The 18,648-nt window shown below is 31.0% G+C and overlaps 2 protein-coding genes across 2 annotated transcripts; both read left to right on the forward strand.

Annotated features, from left to right (window-relative positions):
* Nucleotides 9,173–14,789, forward strand: LOC18608795 (acyl-coenzyme A oxidase 3, peroxisomal). Its single transcript, XM_007043664.2, has 13 exons — nucleotides 9,173–9,750; nucleotides 10,369–10,486; nucleotides 10,595–10,702; nucleotides 10,861–11,033; nucleotides 11,133–11,232; nucleotides 11,354–11,428; nucleotides 11,573–11,703; nucleotides 12,440–12,575; nucleotides 12,658–12,777; nucleotides 13,223–13,369; nucleotides 13,455–13,559; nucleotides 13,642–13,743; nucleotides 14,363–14,789. Exons 1-13 carry the CDS (start codon nucleotides 9,281–9,283, stop codon nucleotides 14,606–14,608), a joined length of 2,031 nt encoding a protein of 676 aa, XP_007043726.2. The 5' UTR covers nucleotides 9,173–9,280; the 3' UTR covers nucleotides 14,609–14,789.
* On the forward strand, nucleotides 15,052–18,342 carry LOC18608794 (optic atrophy 3 protein homolog). The gene is made up of 4 exons (XM_018115718.1): nucleotides 15,052–15,446; nucleotides 16,305–16,439; nucleotides 17,346–17,432; nucleotides 17,759–18,342. The coding sequence occupies exons 1-4, from the start codon at nucleotides 15,318–15,320 to the stop codon at nucleotides 17,915–17,917; spliced, it is 510 nt and encodes a 169-aa protein (XP_017971207.1). The 5' UTR covers nucleotides 15,052–15,317; the 3' UTR covers nucleotides 17,918–18,342.

Below are 18,648 nucleotides of genomic sequence, written 5' to 3' on the forward strand. Positions count from 1 at the left end.
CTTTATTTATATGATTACATTTAATAATTTTATTAGTTATCGTCTTAATTTTTAAAACATATTGTTTATTATTAGTTATTATTTAAACAAAATTTGATATAAAAATTAAGATATTATAACATATAAGTTATGTCATTAATTTTATATATATAATAAAGTAATATATATTATATATACATATATTTAATTTACAAGAAATTGTGAGAAATAACCCTCCTCATAAACCCAATTTAAGAATATCCTTCATTATAATTTTAACTATTTTTAGTCAATTTTTAGCATGACTTGACAACAATACCCGTTAAACAATTTCAAACAAATTAAAATGATTTCGATTTTCTCTATTCCACCATCCAGATAAAAATTTCAAAATTAAATATCGATTTCTCTTTTGCCAAATAATGTCCATCTTGTTATCTCAAAAAGTAGAGATGACATTAAAGTATATGTTTTAAGTTCTCTAGTTTATTGGTTTTTTAAAGTTGAGGAATTGAAATTGATTAGATATATCTGTAAATTAGAACATTATATGACTTTAGTAACTTAAATCTGACTGCGAGCAAGTAAATCAATTAGTTATTATGTATTACATTACTAGTTTTTAGGCATTGTATCATTGGTTTTTAGGCACTGCAAGACTGGTTTTTAGGCATTGCGTGACTTAATCATTGTGTCTTTGTTTTTTAGGCATTGTGTGATTGGTTTTAAGTATAACATGAGTGATTTTTAGGCAATGTCTAAGTCACAATGCCTAAAAACTAGTCACGTAAGGCATTTTCAACCAATCACGTAATGCATATCAATTAGTCACAAAATGTCATATCAATCAATTATGTAATACCTAAAAATTAGTTACGTAATACTTAAAAATCAGTTACGCAATACCTAAAAATTAGTAATGTAATACCTAAAAATTAGTCACGTAATGTCATATCAACCAATTATGTAATACCTAAAAATCAGTTACGCAATACTTAAAAATTAGTTACGCAATATCTAAAAATTAATCACGCAATACTTAAAAGCTAGTTAACAATGCTTAAAAACCACTAAAACTATTGAATTTCATTTAACAAAATCAATAATTTCAAACAATACACTATATTTCATTTAATAACATAATCAACGAATATACTTACTTAATAAAAAATGCTCAAAATTTTTTCTTCATGTATCAAAAATCATTCTAAAATGCTTAAAATATTCAAAACGCACAAGATTTTCTTCGTGTATCAAAAATCACTCTAAAATATTCAAAATGCTAAAAGGTTTTTTTTTTTTGGAAAGAATTCTCCAGAGATTTATGGTCTGACGAGAAAAGCTCAAAGAATATAAGTCAATTTGATATGCGAACCTAAACATATAGGTAGGTTTCATCAAGAGTAATTTTGTCCAAAATTAATTTTTCTTAGCTAAAAATAGTTAAAATTATAAAAAAAAAATAACGTTATTTTCAAAAACACTTTATGTATGAGGGATATTTTTGAAAAGAACCCTTTAATTTATACTCAATTTTTATATTTTATAATTATAGATGAAATTTATAAATTTTAATATTATAATTTATAAAAAAATAATAAAATTTTAATTCATTAATCCAAAATCAAATCAACAAAATTAATTATATGTTTAGTCAGTTTGATTTTTTTTTTTTTATGTTTAGTTTGTTTTGTTGTGGTCGATTCTTTAAAAATATTTAATTCATTTAATCTTTTGTTATGACGGATTAGAGCACCAATCAACCTATTTATTCACCCTCAAATCTTTCTACATTATTTCTGGTGAGAATATGAGTTTCAATTAAATTAGTCAAAGAGAGAGCAGAGTTTGAGACTGATAAAAAGCAAAACGAACAAGAGAATTGTTGGGGCTCATAAATGTTCTAGAAGAGAAGCCTCCTAAACTGGCAGCGTCTTGCGTTGGGATTTTTGAAAATCATTCAGGATAAGGTCGAGCTGTGAGCAAGCCGAAACGGCAGAGGCCAACGCAATGCCAACTCCGCTCTTCTTTATTAACCCACTGCATTGCTACTACAATTCAATGCAACGTCATTCCTTTGAACTGATTTGCGGTTCCTCTCTCTCTCTCTCCCTTTTTATCTTTTGGATTTGGTTCAAATTTTGTCTGATTATTTCTTTCAGCATCTTCAGAGGATAAAAGGCTGAATGCCTACGGCACTATAATTCCAACAACACAATCAATAAGCATTCTAAAAGATGGGCGTTTGCATATGAGGTGGCTTGACATCTTGCTTTTCTTTTGTTTAATGTGAATAGGGTTGGTATTTATTGGTACACATATATGCGTTTAAAAATTAAATTTATTATTTATTTATTAAATAAATAAATTACTATATCAATTATTGATTATATATATTATACTTTAATAAGTATTTTATTTATTTATGATATATATTTTATTAGGTTGAAATATTGTCGTTTGGTACTTGGGGAAAAAATCCATTTAGGAGCCGAATTTCTAACTCAATCAGAATAAAACAGATCAATTCAGGAACAACTAGAGAAATGGGTTGGCAAACACTAATCTTCTTATGTACGAGTAAAATCAAACCAGATCAATTATCTGTTAAATGAAATACGATTTGAATAAAACGGTTTAATTTAATTGGTCATAAATGTTTGGTTTAATTGATTTTTTATTGGTTCTCAGTTTTAAAATTTTTAGACCAATCCACTCAAAAAATCAAACTAATTTTTAATATATATTAATATATATAATATTTTTAATATATATTAAGAAGAATTGATAGTAAATTTAATTAACAATATACTTAAAATATATAATTTATTATATGCATGTAAACAAATCATAATCATAACAATTTAATTTTAATTATATATATTTATTTATTAATAAATCTGTATTAATATAAAATTACAAGTTATATATTTTAAACGATATAATATATATGTTAATTTTATAAAATATGATAGTAAATATCTTACATATTAATATGTTATAATTATTACATATTAGTAATGTTTCATATAAAATGTTATGAATATATATATATATATAATTGTATAAATTTATATATATTTAATTTATATATCAGCATTACTATAACTTATAATAAACTTTATTTATATGATTACACTTAATAACTTTATTAATTATTACTTTAGTTTTTATAATATATTATTTATAATTAATAATTATTTATACAAATTTTGATATAAAACATTATAATATATAAATTGTGTCATTAATTTCATATGTACATAATAAAATAATATATTATCTATATACATATATTTAATTTAAATATAAGTATTATTGTAACTTATAATAGACTTTATTTATATGATTACACTCAATGGTTTTAGTAGTTATTGTCTTAATTTTTATAACATATTGTTTATTATTAGTTATTATTTATACAATATTTGATATAAAAATTAAAATATTATAACATATAAGTTATGTCATTAATTTTGTATATATAATAAAGTAATATATATTATATATACATATATTTAATTTAGAAGAACTTGTAAGAAATAACTCCCTTTATAAGCCCAATTCAAAAATATCCTTCATTATAATTTTAATTATTTTTAATCAATTTTTAGCATGACTTGACAAGAATGCCCTTTAAACAATTTCAAACAAATTAAAATGGTTTCGATTTTCTCTATTCAGTCATCCTAATAAAAATTTCAAAATTAAATCTTGATTTCTCTCTCTTGCCAAATACTGTCTATCTCGTCATCCTAAAAAGTAAAAACGATATCAATGTATGTGTTTTAGGTTCTCTGATTTATTGGTTCCCTAAAGTTGAGGGGTTGAAATTAATTAGACATATCTGTAATAGAACATTGTATGACTTTGGTAACTTAAACCTAACTGCGAGTAAGTAAATCAATTAGTTATTAGGTATTGCATTACCGGTTTTTAGGTATTGCATGACTGGTGTTTAGGCATTGCATGACAGGTTTTACGTATTGCGTGACTGATTTTTAAATAATATCTACGTCACAATGCCTAAAAACTAGTCATGTAAGGCCTTTCTAACCAGTCACATAATGCCTATCAACTAGCAGTCACGTAATGTCATACCAACTAATTATGTAATATCTAAAAATCAGTTACGCAATATCTAAAACTTAGTAATGTAATGTCTAAAAACTAGTTATGCAATGCCTAAAAACTACTAAAATTATTTAATTCTATCTAACCAAAACAACAATTTCAAACAATACACTATATTTCATTTAACAACATAATCAACAAATATACTTACTTGGTAAAGAATGCTCAAAATGCTCAAAAATTTTTCTTCATGTATAAAAATCACTGCAAAATGCTTAAAAATGCTCAAAGAACAAAAGTTTTTTTACGTGTATCAAAAACTACTCCATAATATTTAAAATGCTTAAAGGTTTTTCTTTTTGGGAAAGAATTCTCCAGAGATGAATGGTCTGGCGAAAAAACTCAAAGAATAAGAATCGGTTTGAGATGCAAACCTAAACATATGGGTCAGTTTTACTAAGGTTAATTTTATTCAAAATTAATTTTTCTTGGCTAAAAACAGTTAAGATTATAAAAAAAAGGCTATTTTCAAAAACATTTTATGTATGAGGAGTATTTTTTAAAAGAACCTTATAATTTATACTCAATTTGTATATTTTGTAATTATGGATGAAATTTATAAATTTTAATATTATAATTTATAAAAAAAAAATTATAAAATTTTAATTCATTAATCCAAAATCAATCCGACTAAATCAATGGTATATTTGATGGATTTGATTTTTTTATGTTTGGTTAGTTTTAATCAATTTTTTTAAAATATTTGATCTATTTAATTTTTTAGTACGACGGATCATAGCACCAGCCTACCTATTTACTCACTTTTAATACTTTCTACATAATTTCTGGTGAGAATATGAGTTTCAATTAAATTAGTCAAAGAGAGAGCAGAGTTTGAGATTGATGAAAAGCAAAACGAACAAGAGAATCATTGGGGCTCATAAATGTTCTAGAATAGAGGCCTCCTAAACTTGAAGCGTCTTGCGTTGGGATTTTGAAAATCAATCAGGATAAGGTCGAGCTGGGAGCAAGCCGAAACGGCAGAGGCCAACGCAATGCCAACTCCGCTCTTCTTTATTATCCCTTTGCATTGCTACTACAATTCAATGCAACGTCATTCCTTTGAACTGATTTGCGGTTCCTCTCTCTCTCTCTCCCTTTTTATCTTTTGGATTTGGTTCAAATTTTGTCTGATTATTTCTTTCAGCATCTTCAGAGGATAAAAGGCTGAATGCCTACGGCACTATAATTCCAACAACACAATCAATAAGCATTCTAAAAGATGGGCGTTTGCATATGAGGTGGCTTGACATCTTGCTTTTCTTTTGTTTAATGTGAATAGGGTTGGTATATATTGGTACACATATATGCGTTTAAAAATTAAATTTATTATTTATTTATTCAATAAATAAATAACTATATCAATTATTGATTATATATATTATACTTTAATAAGTATTTTATTTATTTATGATATATATTTATATATATATATATATATAAAATATGATCATAAATTATTTAGTAACATTACCAAAAAAACTATACTAACATTATAATATAATCCTAAGGATTCACGCATATTTTTCTTGTGGATTTTATATATAAGTCTTGTTAGACTATATATTGAGTCTAATACAACAGAGCTAGGATTTCAAGTTTGAGGGGATAAAAATAAAAAATTCAATTTTTGAGAGAGTAAAATTATAAAATTTTTAAAAAGTCAAGGGTAAAATTATAAATATTTAAAATAAAACAAGGAAAAATTGATAAAATTTTGAAATTTCGGGGCCCTCCCTCCGCCTCTGGAGTCTAATAGATCTATACAGGAGAGGATTGTTGATTTGTTGCTCATTAAAATTAATGAGTAAAAGTTTTTCAAAAACAAAATGCCTTGAAAAACAAACAAGCATAAATCCCTCTAGAGACGAAACACTTGAATCTCTTTTGAAGTACTCGCATCTTGATCTAAAATTTAATTTCTTTTGGAGTTGAGGGATTTGAATTGTTTTTAAGGTATGTGTATATTGATCTATAATTTTCTTGTGGAAGATTTTTTATTTTTATATTATATAACAATTGTTGTTATTGAATCAAAAAATAAAATTCCACATTCACGATAGAGAGAATCTAACTTATATATTGTAATCCCAATTTCTAATTATATTGCATTGTAAATTACCAAACGTCACCTAAGCGTCCACACCTCTACCTTTTATTTCCCTTCTTGTTACGATAGCATCCACCTACATGATTAATGATTAATGCTTAGTAATTAGTGATGTTTGGGCATTAAGTTGATTTATCTCCTTTTTCCTCTACTTTTAAATAATGGTAATTTCAAAACGAATTTTGAATAATCCAATTGCATCTACCCATAAAAGGAAATATAATGGTGTATAGTATTTTCTTTCTTTTTCTTTTTTTTTTTTTGGTTTTTTGAAAGAGCACTTACCTAACTTGTTGGTAGTAATGTGATTGCAGAGAAGATAACATTACAGTGTTTAGTAAATAAGTAAAGTAATAATTAAAATGCATAGAAGATAATATTGCAGTATTTGGTTTATAGGTACTTTGTTGGAAATATGATGTTAATTTTTAGAATTATCCCTATTTATTAAAGTACAAGTTTAATATACTTGTATTTTTTATTATTAATTTTTATATAATATCATCTCTTAAATATATTTTTAATGTCATATATTTTATTTTTATTTCTTATTATTCTCTTATATATTTTATTTTTGTTTCTTAATATAATTTTTTTATATTATATATTTTATTTTAATTTCTTTTCTCTTTAAAAGATAATATAAATTTTATTAATAATTACCATGACTATTGAGAATAATAAAAAGATATCCCTTGAAATTTATATATAAAAAACAAATTATAACATTATAAAATATTTTTAACAAATTAATAAAGTTGAAAGATAAAAATGTTTTAAAACAATTGCAGAGTGTAATGCAATCTGATTGCATTGGTTTTGGATTGCAATTACATTACATTTATTGACTGTAATGTGATTGCATTACAATCTTACATTATAGGGATTTATTGCAAAACAAACACTGTAATATAATTTAATTGAATACATTACCGAAAATGTACTCTCACTTCCCTTATACTAAATAATATCCTAAAGTCAAACTATTCTTATACCAAACATTATCCTAAAACTAAATAATCCTTATCTCGTAAATTTCATTAATATGTGATGGGAAAAAGATTAAATGAAAGAAAAATGAAAAATTAATTACATTCAAAGTGTCCACACCTCTACCTTTTATTTCCCTTCTTGTTACGATAGCATCCACCTACGTGATTAATGATTAATGCTTAGTAATTAGTGATGTTTGGGCATTAAGTTGATTTATCTCCTTTTTCCTCTACTTTTAAATAATGGTAATTTTCAAAATGAATTTTGAATAATCCAATTGCATCTACCCATAAAAGGAAATATAGTGGTATATAGTATTTTCTTTTTTTTTTTTTGGTTTTTTTGAAAAAGCACTTACCTAGCTTATTGGTAGTAATGTGATTGCAGAGAAGATAACATTACAGTATTTAGTAAATAAGTAAAGTAATGATTAAAATGCATAGAAGATAATATTGCAGCATTTGGTTTATAGGTACTTTGCTGGGAATATGATGTTAATTTTTAGAATTATCCCTATTTATTATAATACAAGTTTAATATACTTGTATTTTTTTATTATTAATTTTTATATAATATCATCTCTTAAATATATTTTTAATGTCATATATTTTATTTTTATTTCTTATTATAATCTTATATATTTTATTTTCATTTCTTAATATAATTTTTTTATATTATATATTTTATTTTAATTTCTTTTCTCTTTAAAAGATAATATAAATTTTATTAACAATTATCATGACTACTGAGAATAATAAAAAGATATCCCTTGAAATTTATATATAAAAAACAAATTATAACATTATAAAATATTTTTAACAAATTAATAAAGTTGAAAGATAAAAATGTTTTTAAAACCATTGCAAAGTATAATGCAATCTGATTGTATTAGTTTTGGACTACAATCACATTACATTTATTGATTGTAATGTGATTACATTACAATCTTACATTATAGTAATTTGTTGCAAAACAACCACTGTAATATAATTTAATTGAATACATTACCGAAAATGTACTCTCACTTCCCTTATACTAAATAATATCCTAAAGTCAAACTATTCTTATACCAAACATTATCCTAAAGTTAAATTATCCGTATCCCGTAAAATTCATTAATATGTGATGGGAAAAAGATTAAATGAAAGAAAAATGAAAAATTAATTACATTAAAAAAATCCTAAAAAGAAACAATGGAGTCAAGTAAAAATAAAAAATAAGCAAATACCTTTAGGACACATGTGATGGAAACCACAAACTAATAAATTTCTTTTTTGACATAGATCCATAATTTTAAGCTAAATTTACAAAAAAAAATCAGCATTTTGGTTCTCTTCTCTCAATTTATGACGAATTTCTTTGATCCATCCTTGCTGAATTAAATAGATGAATTTGTATTCGGTAATATTAGCTACCTATAAAACATCTATAACTTATATAATTTAAAAATTTAAAATTAATTCTATATTTATTCACGTTTTTATTCTCATAAGCTGTTATGTAGAAAGTTATGATTTTTATAACATATTTAAAAAAAAGCTTGAGGGTTATAGAGTTAACCTCGTAGAGGGCAGAGAGAAGGAAAGAGAAAAGATGTTGAAGCAAAGAGAGAGAAAGAGAGGGGTGTAAAGGGGTCAGAGTAAACCACGTGAAGGGCAAATAGAGAGAAAGATAAAACATGTTGAAGCAAAAGAGAGGGGATGCAAAAGAGGACCGTGTGTTGCACACGGGTAATATTCTAGTTATTATAAAATTTAAATGTTTATTACAACATGTTAGTTAGACACGTGTTCTTACCTTTACCAAACCGAAAATGCATGTAAAATTAACAGTCAAAAGTCAAAACCGTTCTTGAATCCAATCAAACCGCGAGTACATTAATATACAAGAACCACTCGCGTGTTTCTGCTTCCACCCTTCGCGCGTTATTAAGATGTAAACGCAGCCCCAAGCAAAAAATTCTTCAACGATCATCTTTGTATTCATATTATTCTTCTTCAATTTTCTCTGCAAATCCCAAAACAGAAAGAAAAAAAAAACGAAGAAGAACACCCAAGTTTTTCAATGGATAGAGCTTTCCAAAGAACCAAAATCCTAACCAATCACCTCCTCCAATCCTCTCCTTCTTCGCCCGCCCAAATCCCTTCTCTTTCTTCAAACGCATGCTTAGACTACTCTCCGCCCGAACTTTCCGAAGGTTACGCATTTGACATCAAGGAGATGCGGCAGCTCCTCGACGGGCACCACGTGGCTGACCGCGATTGGCTATTCGGGATGATGATGCAGAGCAAATTGTTCAACCCGAGAGTGAGGGGAGGGAAGGTGTTCGTGTCGCCGGACTATAACCAGTCGATGGAGCAGCAGCGGGAGATGACGTGGAAGCGCATCGTGTATTTGTTGGAGAGAGGAGTTTTTAAAGGGTGGTTAACGGAGAAAGGAGAAGAGGCTGAGATGAGGAAGTTTGCTTACTTTGAAGCCTTGGGTCTCTTCGATCATTCCATTGCGATTAAGCTCGGAGTTCACTTCTTCTTGTGGTGCGTTATACGCTTTTCTTTTCTTTTTAAAAGTGTTGGATTTTGGTTGTGTTGTTTTATTTTGCTTTTGAAAATGTACAATTTCACATTTTGGTTGAGTATTTGTGATGGGTTTGGATGGAAATGGAGATAGGTATTTAATTACACGCAAACAAATGCAACTCTGCAGAGTTATAGACTCCCTTTGATGGCTATTTTTGCTAATTACTTTTTGCTTTTGGACGCAAAGAAAATACATTTAGATACAATAGAAAACACTTAACAGTTTTAAACGTTCAAAATTTGATTTTTTTTTAGTAATAAAATGCATTATTTTACTTTCTGTGGAGTAATTTTAGTTGAAAATATGTTATCCTTAATCTTTTTTTAATCAAATATGAATTTGCTTTTTAGCAACCTCTAGAAAGTAATGAGTACTGAGCAGTACGTATCAAACCAACAATCCAATGTCTTGTCATATTGAAGTTCAAAATCCAGTTGGACCAAGGGCTGTTTGTTGCCTTACACTTCATTTAAGTTCTTAATTACTTGTTGTAGACATGCCCTTTTAGCCAACGTGTTTGAAGTAGAACAGAAGAAATTTGAAACTCAGTGCTATACTGTCATAAATGTTTGCAGGGGTGGTGCCATCCAATTTTTCGGTACAAAGCACCACCATGACAAGTGGCTGAGGGACACTGAAAATTATTTGATCAAGGGTTGCTTTGCAATGACTGAGTTGGGGCATGGAAGTAATGTATGTAAAGGTTGTCAAGTCCTTTAGTAATGAGGATCAAGCCTTTGTGTGATTTTTTATGTAGTTTTCTGCTCTTTTTCCTGATTTATTCTGGGTTATTGTTTTTAGGTTCGTGGCATTGAAACAGTAACCACATATGATTCAAACACAGGGGAGTTTGTCATTAATACTCCTTGTGAATCAGCTCAGAAGTATTGGATTGGTGGGGCAGCCAACGTAAGAACTTGTCTTAAAACCAAACGCTATCTCTCCTTTCACCATCTTTTTAGATTCCTTTGCACATGTGAATATTCATTTAGCTGTTTTTATGATCCATCCCTCAGTTTTGCCTATATGCTGACATGCTATGCTCCTACTGTTGCTTTGTTGCCTAGCATGCAACACATACAATTGTGTTTTCACAGCTAAATATCAATGGAACCAATCAAGGTGTTCATGCATTTATAGCCCAAATCAGGGATGCTGTTGGTAATGTATGCCCAAACATTCGCATTGCTGATTGTGGTCATAAAATTGGTTTAAATGGTGTTGATAACGGTCGAATCTGGTAATTTTATACCTACACTTATACCATGAATTCTATAATCTTTTTGTTTTCTTAAAAAAAAAAAAATTCTGATCTAGAGGCTTGTGTATGTGATTTCAGGTTTGACAATGTTAGAGTGCCCAGAGAGAACTTGTTAAATTCAGTTGCTGATGTGTCAGCTGATGGAAAATATCTAAGTTCAATAAAAGATCCAGATCAGGTACTCCTATTTGAGACGACTGGTATCTGCTTCTAGAGCCATGTATTGTCCCATAACAGGATCCTTGTTTATCTGGTAACAATGTATTGGTGGCACTTACATGTCTGTTGCTTTAATTCAGAGGTTTGCTGCATTCCTGGCCCCGTTGACAGCAGGTCGTGTTAATATTGCAGTTAGTGCAGTTTACCAATCAAAGGTATCATGGTATCTTTTTTTTCAAGCATCGTCCCTTCTATTGGCAGATGAAGGTGGCATATTTTTGTAATTTGGGGTGTGGGGTGGCAGGCCACTAATACCAAATGGAAAGGTTGCTGATATCATGTCAATGCTCTCCTTTCAGGTTGGCTTAGCAATTGCCATTAGGTATGCATTAACAAGGCGGGCTTTTTCTGTCAAACCAAATGAACCTGAGGTCTTATTGCTTGATTACCCAAGTCATCAACGACGACTTGTGCCTCTCCTTGCAAAGACGTTAGTATATTTACAGTTTATCTTATGAAATATGTGTCATCCTGAAGATCTTATGGAGTTCAGTTTGTGTTTCGCACTTCTAATTACAATGCTTGTAGCTTGACTCACCATGAAGATGTTTTTCTTCCCTGCCTTGGTAGATTATATAAGTCATTCTTTTCTATGCATATATAGAGAAACCGTATGTTTCCCCAGCATTTGCTCATTTTAATATCCTGCAGGAGTAGCGCAGTGGGGTTGTGTTTTTTTTTTTTAATTTCTTTCTGGTTCAGGCTGATATTGATGCACTTTGAGTGTAGCGTTAGTGGTTTAGAACTTTAGATGATCAAGACAGGGTTATTTATTTGGCTGCTAACAACATATAAGGGGTGAAATTAATATTTTATATGGTTCTCTAGGGTGCGGATTTTATTTGTATTTGGATAACCATCTCTTCTTGTTGGCATATTTTATGAATAAACATCCCAAGATTAGATCTTGGATACAAACACCTGATCCTTGTATGTGGAGTGTCAACTAAGTTAATTATAAGAACTTAGCATATACTTTAATTGCTAATTTATTCGAAGTTATAGCTAGGGAGGTTTGGTCTTGGATTTTAATGTTGGCATAAAGTTGATGAAGACACATATTTCAATTCAATTATTTTGTGATGGGACCTATAATAATTTAGTTAGAGCTGCTGCTTTTGATTAATGCTCCTTTGTGTGTGTGTATTTGCTTTCATATGCTGCAGCTATGCTATGAGTTTTGCAGCAAATTACTTGAAAATGTTGTATGTGAAGAGGACACCTCAGTCAAACAAAACCATTCATGTAGTTTCAAGTTCATTCAAGGCTGTTTTTACATGGAATAACATGCAAATACTTCAGGTGAGCAACAAATAATTGTGGATTTAGTTGAATATATTCACAGTAAGTGTCATTACAGAGGTTCAATTGTTGAATACTTCAGGAATGTCGTGAAGCTTGTGGAGGACAAGGATTAAAGACTGAGAATCGTGTTGGTCATCTTAAAGGTGAACATGATGTGCAATCCACTTTTGAGGGGGACAATAATATTTTGATGCAGCAGGTAACTTGTTTATCTTGTTTCCTGACAAATTTTCTTTGACAAGGACAACTGGTTACAGCTTACAACTAATGTAAATTGTCTGAGAACATGACCTCAAAGAAAAAGGAAAGCATTCAGATGCAGAATTGGGAAATGAGTCCTGTTTATGTGTTTCGGGATTTTTTATTTTTAAAAGAATCAAGATGATTATCTGCCTCCTTGGCCATGGCCAACAAGTTGTGTAGGTTAATCTTAATTGTCTTCCTGGATTTTGTGTTCATAACATACTAAGGAATGGTTAACCATAATTTCTTCATGTTATCTGCCAAGGTCTAACTTAACAGTTTATTGCTTATTTTCTTGGCATATATTTATAAATATTAAAAAAGTATTATACTCTATGTTTATTAATTAAGAACTCTGTTTAAAACAGTGAAACTTATGGATTAAACATGTTTTAACTCAGGTCAGCAAGGCTCTTTTTGCTGAATATGTTGCAGCTCAGAAGAAAAACAAGGCTTTCAAGGGTCTGGGCTTAGAACACATGAATAAACCCTGTCCTGTCATTCCATCACAGCTTACTAGTGCTACCCTCAGATGCAGCCAATTCCAGGTAAAATAAGATTAACATCAACTTTGCTACTCTTAACATTCCATATAAAATTATATGGGCATCTCTGACTGTTGTCCTATGTCAGATGGATGCCTTGTGCTTAAGGGAGAGAGATCTTTTGAAATGTTTTGTCCTGGATGTCTCACAACATCAAGCCAAGGGAGAAAGTAAAGAGCATGCTTTCATTATGGTGAGGAAGCACTTGTTTTATCTATATGGATATCCTTTTCTCCACCTTTTAGTCTAATTGTTGAATCACTTTTCCTAACCAGAGTTATCAGCTAGCAGAGGATTTGAGCAGAGCTTTCTCAGATCGAGCAATATTCCAAAAGTTTGTTGAGGCAGAAGCAACTCTAGCTGCCGGTTCGTTGAAGGTGAATTAGTTAGTGTTTCTCATATGAGCATCTAGCAGTAGCATCCACTTGATATTCAGTCTAATCTAGAAGTGGTGAAAGTGAACCTGATCTAAATTAACTTGGCCAGCCCTAACAAAACCCTGTCCAAGCTAATCAAAATTGAAAAGTCAATGGCTTGAGCTTGAAATGACCAAAGCTACTAGAACCTGATTTTTATCTACGGTATCATAAAAGTGGCTAATCTGATCTAAATGTACAACCTGTCTCACTCGACCTAACTTGACTTGAAAAGTTAACTATAACCTGGTTTAACCCAAACCTGAAACAAGTCAAACCTCACCTGCGCTGGCCAATTACCATTTCTAGTTTAGTGAACCTGCCCCTCACAGCAAAGTTACAGGATACTGTGGGATGAATATGACCAAAAAATGAGATAAATAGAACAAATTGCTATCATATTTGTGAGTCGCAGATGGGTGAAATTCTCTGCTATTTGCAGATGGAAGTGATCTATATATTCAAGAAACTATGCACGTTTGTCAATATAACCTTGAAAGCATGCTTCAGGTGTTACAAGATATTTGCAGCTCTTTGTGTATTAGCCAGGTTGTTTAGTCTTCACTTTCTTCTGCTGCAGGATGTCCTAGGTATGTTGAGATCATTGTATGCCTTAATTTGTATTGAAGATGTTGCATTTCTCCGATATGGGTACCTGTCAGTGGACAATGCTGCTGCTGTGAGGAGAGAAATAACAAAAGTCTGCAGTGAACTTCGACCACATGCGCTTGCTTTAGTCAGTTCCTTTGGCATTCCTGATGCTTTTCTGAGCCCTGTAGCTTTCAACTGGATTGATGCAAATTCTTGGTCTTCGGTTCAGCACTGATAGGATGTTACACTTGCTTCTATTAAATTTTACTTAAACCAGAAGGCCTACTCATTGCTAGCCACTCTTTTTAAGTCTTTTTAATAAGAGAGCCTTCATTGTTATAGCGAGAGAAACCGTCTGTAAACTGTTTATTATATTAATAAATTTAATAAATTTTAAAAAAAAAATGCATAGAAAAGAGTAAGTAGCAATGTTGATCTTGTGCTTCGCCCGAGGGAATATTATCATAAGAAGCAACTCTCTTGCTTTCATCGTGTTTATATTGGCGATCTAGTTGGATGAGGTTTATAGTAGTTAAGACTCGTGCTAACGTGAAAGGGAACAAATCAGCAGTGTGCTTTCTTCATCCTGCTCCTTGGTGTTGGGTAACTTGCTGGGCTGTTGTGGGTTGGGCTCTCACCTCCATTTCTTTCTTCTTTCTTTTCTTGGGTTTAATTTTCGGTCTTCTTTCTTTTTCTTGAGTGACTCGGATCCGAAGAAGACAGAAAGGATCGACTGTCCAGAAAGCCCCTACGTCCACTAACAACGGTTTTAATCTTTATTCTATATCTATTTCTCTTTTTCTTTATTCTTACATACGGTTACGTCCCTCTTTGAATCAAAGCATCCAACAGCTTGTGTCTGATCTCTGATGACTGGTGAAGCTTAAATTTATCATCCAGAAACTCCCACGAGAAGAACAAAAGAAAGAAGAGGGGGAGATGAGATGATTCTACCAGTAGTAAAGCTAGGAACCCTTGCACTAAAAACCGTTTGCAAACCCATTGCTAATCGTCTCAAGAAAGAGGCTGGTTTACATCCCAGGTTCCGCCAATTTATCATCAACATTGCCCAGGTACTCCTTTTCTTTTTCTTTCCTGTAATCAAAACTGAGCTTTTGTTATTATTGTTTTTTAACCGGTTTCCAGTATGCTGATTCTGGGTTGTGTCTTTTTTTTTTTTTGGCGGCTTTGCTATTGGCTAGTTGTATGAACTCTGATTAACGTCCCCCAACCCTCCAGTTATGGTTTTGATCTAATATTAACACTGTGTTAAGTTTCTGTGTTATAATTAGTAGCATGCCTCTTATCTCCCTAATTGCTTGCCAGTTAAATTTAAACATTTTTAAGTATGCATTTTTTAAATTGTTAGGGGTTATGTTGCTCCGTAATTGAACTTTTAACATCTGATTAGCATCTATTTAAATATATGGAATCTTCAGCTCCTGTTCGTAGCTTGACAGGCTGATAATTAGTACAATTCAGCCATTAATGTTCAGTTTCTACCTTTGGTGAGATGTTGGTATGCATTCTATAGACAGAGTTTCTTGCCTATAGTTTAAAGGTGCTTCTTGTTGGCTTTCTTCCCTGAGTGGGAAGGACTGCTTATGCGTGTCTCCATGCACATGCTCTCATTGTATGTTCTTTTTGTTTCTGCGCAGCGCCTTGTATGTTCTACTCTGCCTATACTCACTCAGACTTATAGTAACATGTTTTATAAAATGATTGAAATGTTCTGAACTTTCTTCTCTATCATCTACGAACTTGTTAGTTAGTTCAATTTTATTTGTTTTTTTCCCAATCCCAAAAGGAGCAAGAAGCCTTTTATTACCCACATTTGCAGAATATAAAACCAAATTTTTTCAAAAAAGAAAAGAAAAAATGTTTCTTTTTTATTTTAAATTTGTATGATTTTGTTTTTGATACTGAATCAGGCAAATCATCAATTCACGACAAAAATGCAAAGACGTATTTATGGTCATGCAACTGATGTTGCAATACGCCCTTTGAATGAGGAAAAAGCAGTCCAGGCTGCTGCAGATCTTCTAGGGGAGCTCTTTGTATTCACGGTACTTTTCCTGTTCCAATTTCTTGTTCTTGATCTTGATATTTGTTCAAGTGTACTCGGGTCTGTAACTACATTTATTCCTCTGTATAGTTTGTGTTAATGTCTTTCTGCGTAAAAGTCAGTATTAAATAACACAGGCTCTAGACCTTTCATATTTAAAAAAAGGTTGATGTTATTTCTCATTCGCTGGTTTAGGCTTCTGTTTGCGTAATGTTCTGATGTCAAAAATGCATGCCAAAGTCGAAGAGGTTGGTCGGTGTGGTACTGGAACCAGACTACATATGAACTGCATTCTCCAGTTTCAGTAGATTATTTGGGTACAGCGTCATAAAATTATTGGCAATATACTTCGAAGTATTTAATGATGCATTTTGAAAACTTTAGCAATTTTCTCTTTGAAGTGATATTATGAACCCTCTGTAAATACATACCAGCAACTCCTCCCCTATGATCATCCCGCTATGGTAGAAAATTCTAGTCTGGTTAATTTTAAAAAAAAAAAAAGAGAGAAAGAAAAGTCTAGTCTGGTTACTCTTAACAATTGCACTGAATGCTTGTAGATAAGACCTTAACTTGATTGAGTATCATCAAAAAGGCAGATGACTGTTAGGTTGCTCTCACATTTTATCCAGTTAATGTTCATGTACAGTGACTTTCCACTGGCAAATGTTCTAAGAAGATTGCATTTAAAGTTAGACAGTTCAGGCAGAAAGATGCCAATGGCTTGTAGGGTGAATAGAAACAACGGGACATATACATTCAACTCAAGTCTGTTTACTGATGAATTTTACTCTCATGCAAAGCATAAGGGTGAAGCCTCTTTCAATGACAACTTTTCTCTTACAAAGCTCATTGTAGTAAGATTTCTGATACTGTTTGAAATAATCCTTATTCTTTCTCTCTTTAGGTTGCTGGAGCTGCTGTTATTTTTGAGGTGCAAAGAAGCTCCAGATCAGAAGCAAGAAAAGAGGAGCAGCGCAAACAAGAACTGGAGGTATTTCTTTCTCTCTGATTGAGGTTACTGCTGTAATAAATCTTTCTCTCTCATATGGTGTTTTGTTTTATTGTTTACTGTAAGTACATTGTATCGATTGGTAATGACTAAATCTTTCAACAAGGTCTTATCAAGTTTGGAGTTAATCAACTTTTATTACTGAACATTGGTGGTTTCAGTCTTGTAATGATGAGTTTTGAAGCGATTTAAGTTTTATCGACGAACTATTTTTAAAGTTGTGTTCATGCAACGATGCATGTTGCCATCATAGTGAGGCAAATGCATACTCTTGTTTATTAATGGTTAGTCCTTTATCTACTGTCTAGGCGATGAAACAAAGAGATGAAGATTTAGCACAAGAAGTTGAGCTACTTAAACACAAAATTGAAGAGCTAGAACAACTGGCCAGAGGACGAGGACTTACTGGTTTATTCAACTTCAGGCATGCGCATGGCGCTGAAGATGGAAAAGCACAACCGTCTTGATTATCACAGAAATCAAGCTCAGCCCAAAGCTTTGATGTGAAAACAAATTTACTTGAGTTTATTTACAACAGTGGTCGAAGTGGGTGAATTTTGGTTTCATTGTTCCTACAATTTGTGTACAAAAGCTTGGGATAAGTCACGTGGCAAGATACCCAACTGTACAAGCTGTCCACAGAAGTCCTTCGAGCTCCAATAAAACAATAAAAAAAAAGAAAAGCTTCACATAGTATCCATTTATCTGATATGATACACTGGGCTTGGTCGTAATTGGAGTTTTGAAAATTCTTCAGCTTCTGCTGAATTTAGCTTGATTTGACCATCTGGGAATTGGAAAAAGTCCCATTCAGTTCAAACCTGTATTGGTTAAACGGTTGCCTAAAGCTCCCTGTGAAACATCAAGGCTGGATGTTGGATGGTACTGCTTTTGTGATTTTATTATGAAGCCAACAAATGATACAAGGATCAAAGGATTATTATCCAATATCCTTAAAAACCCCAAAGATGAGTTCATATTAATTTAACAATTTAATGTTAGATTTTCTTTATTTTATAATTTGTAAATTTTCCTGTTAATATAAATAAGATAGTAAATTCATGATTAGAAACATGTAAATTGACTCTAGCAATAAATCATGTAATTGTTTGTTGCACCACTCTAGCAGCATGGCGAATTTCACTGTTTCCTTCTCTTTAAGACAGAAGTTCCCAACGTGATCCTGAGGGTAAAAGTT

Source organism: Theobroma cacao, chromosome 2 (genome assembly GCF_000208745.1).
Source record: "Theobroma cacao cultivar B97-61/B2 chromosome 2, Criollo_cocoa_genome_V2, whole genome shotgun sequence".
NCBI classification, from domain to species: Eukaryota; Viridiplantae; Streptophyta; class Magnoliopsida; order Malvales; family Malvaceae; genus Theobroma; species Theobroma cacao.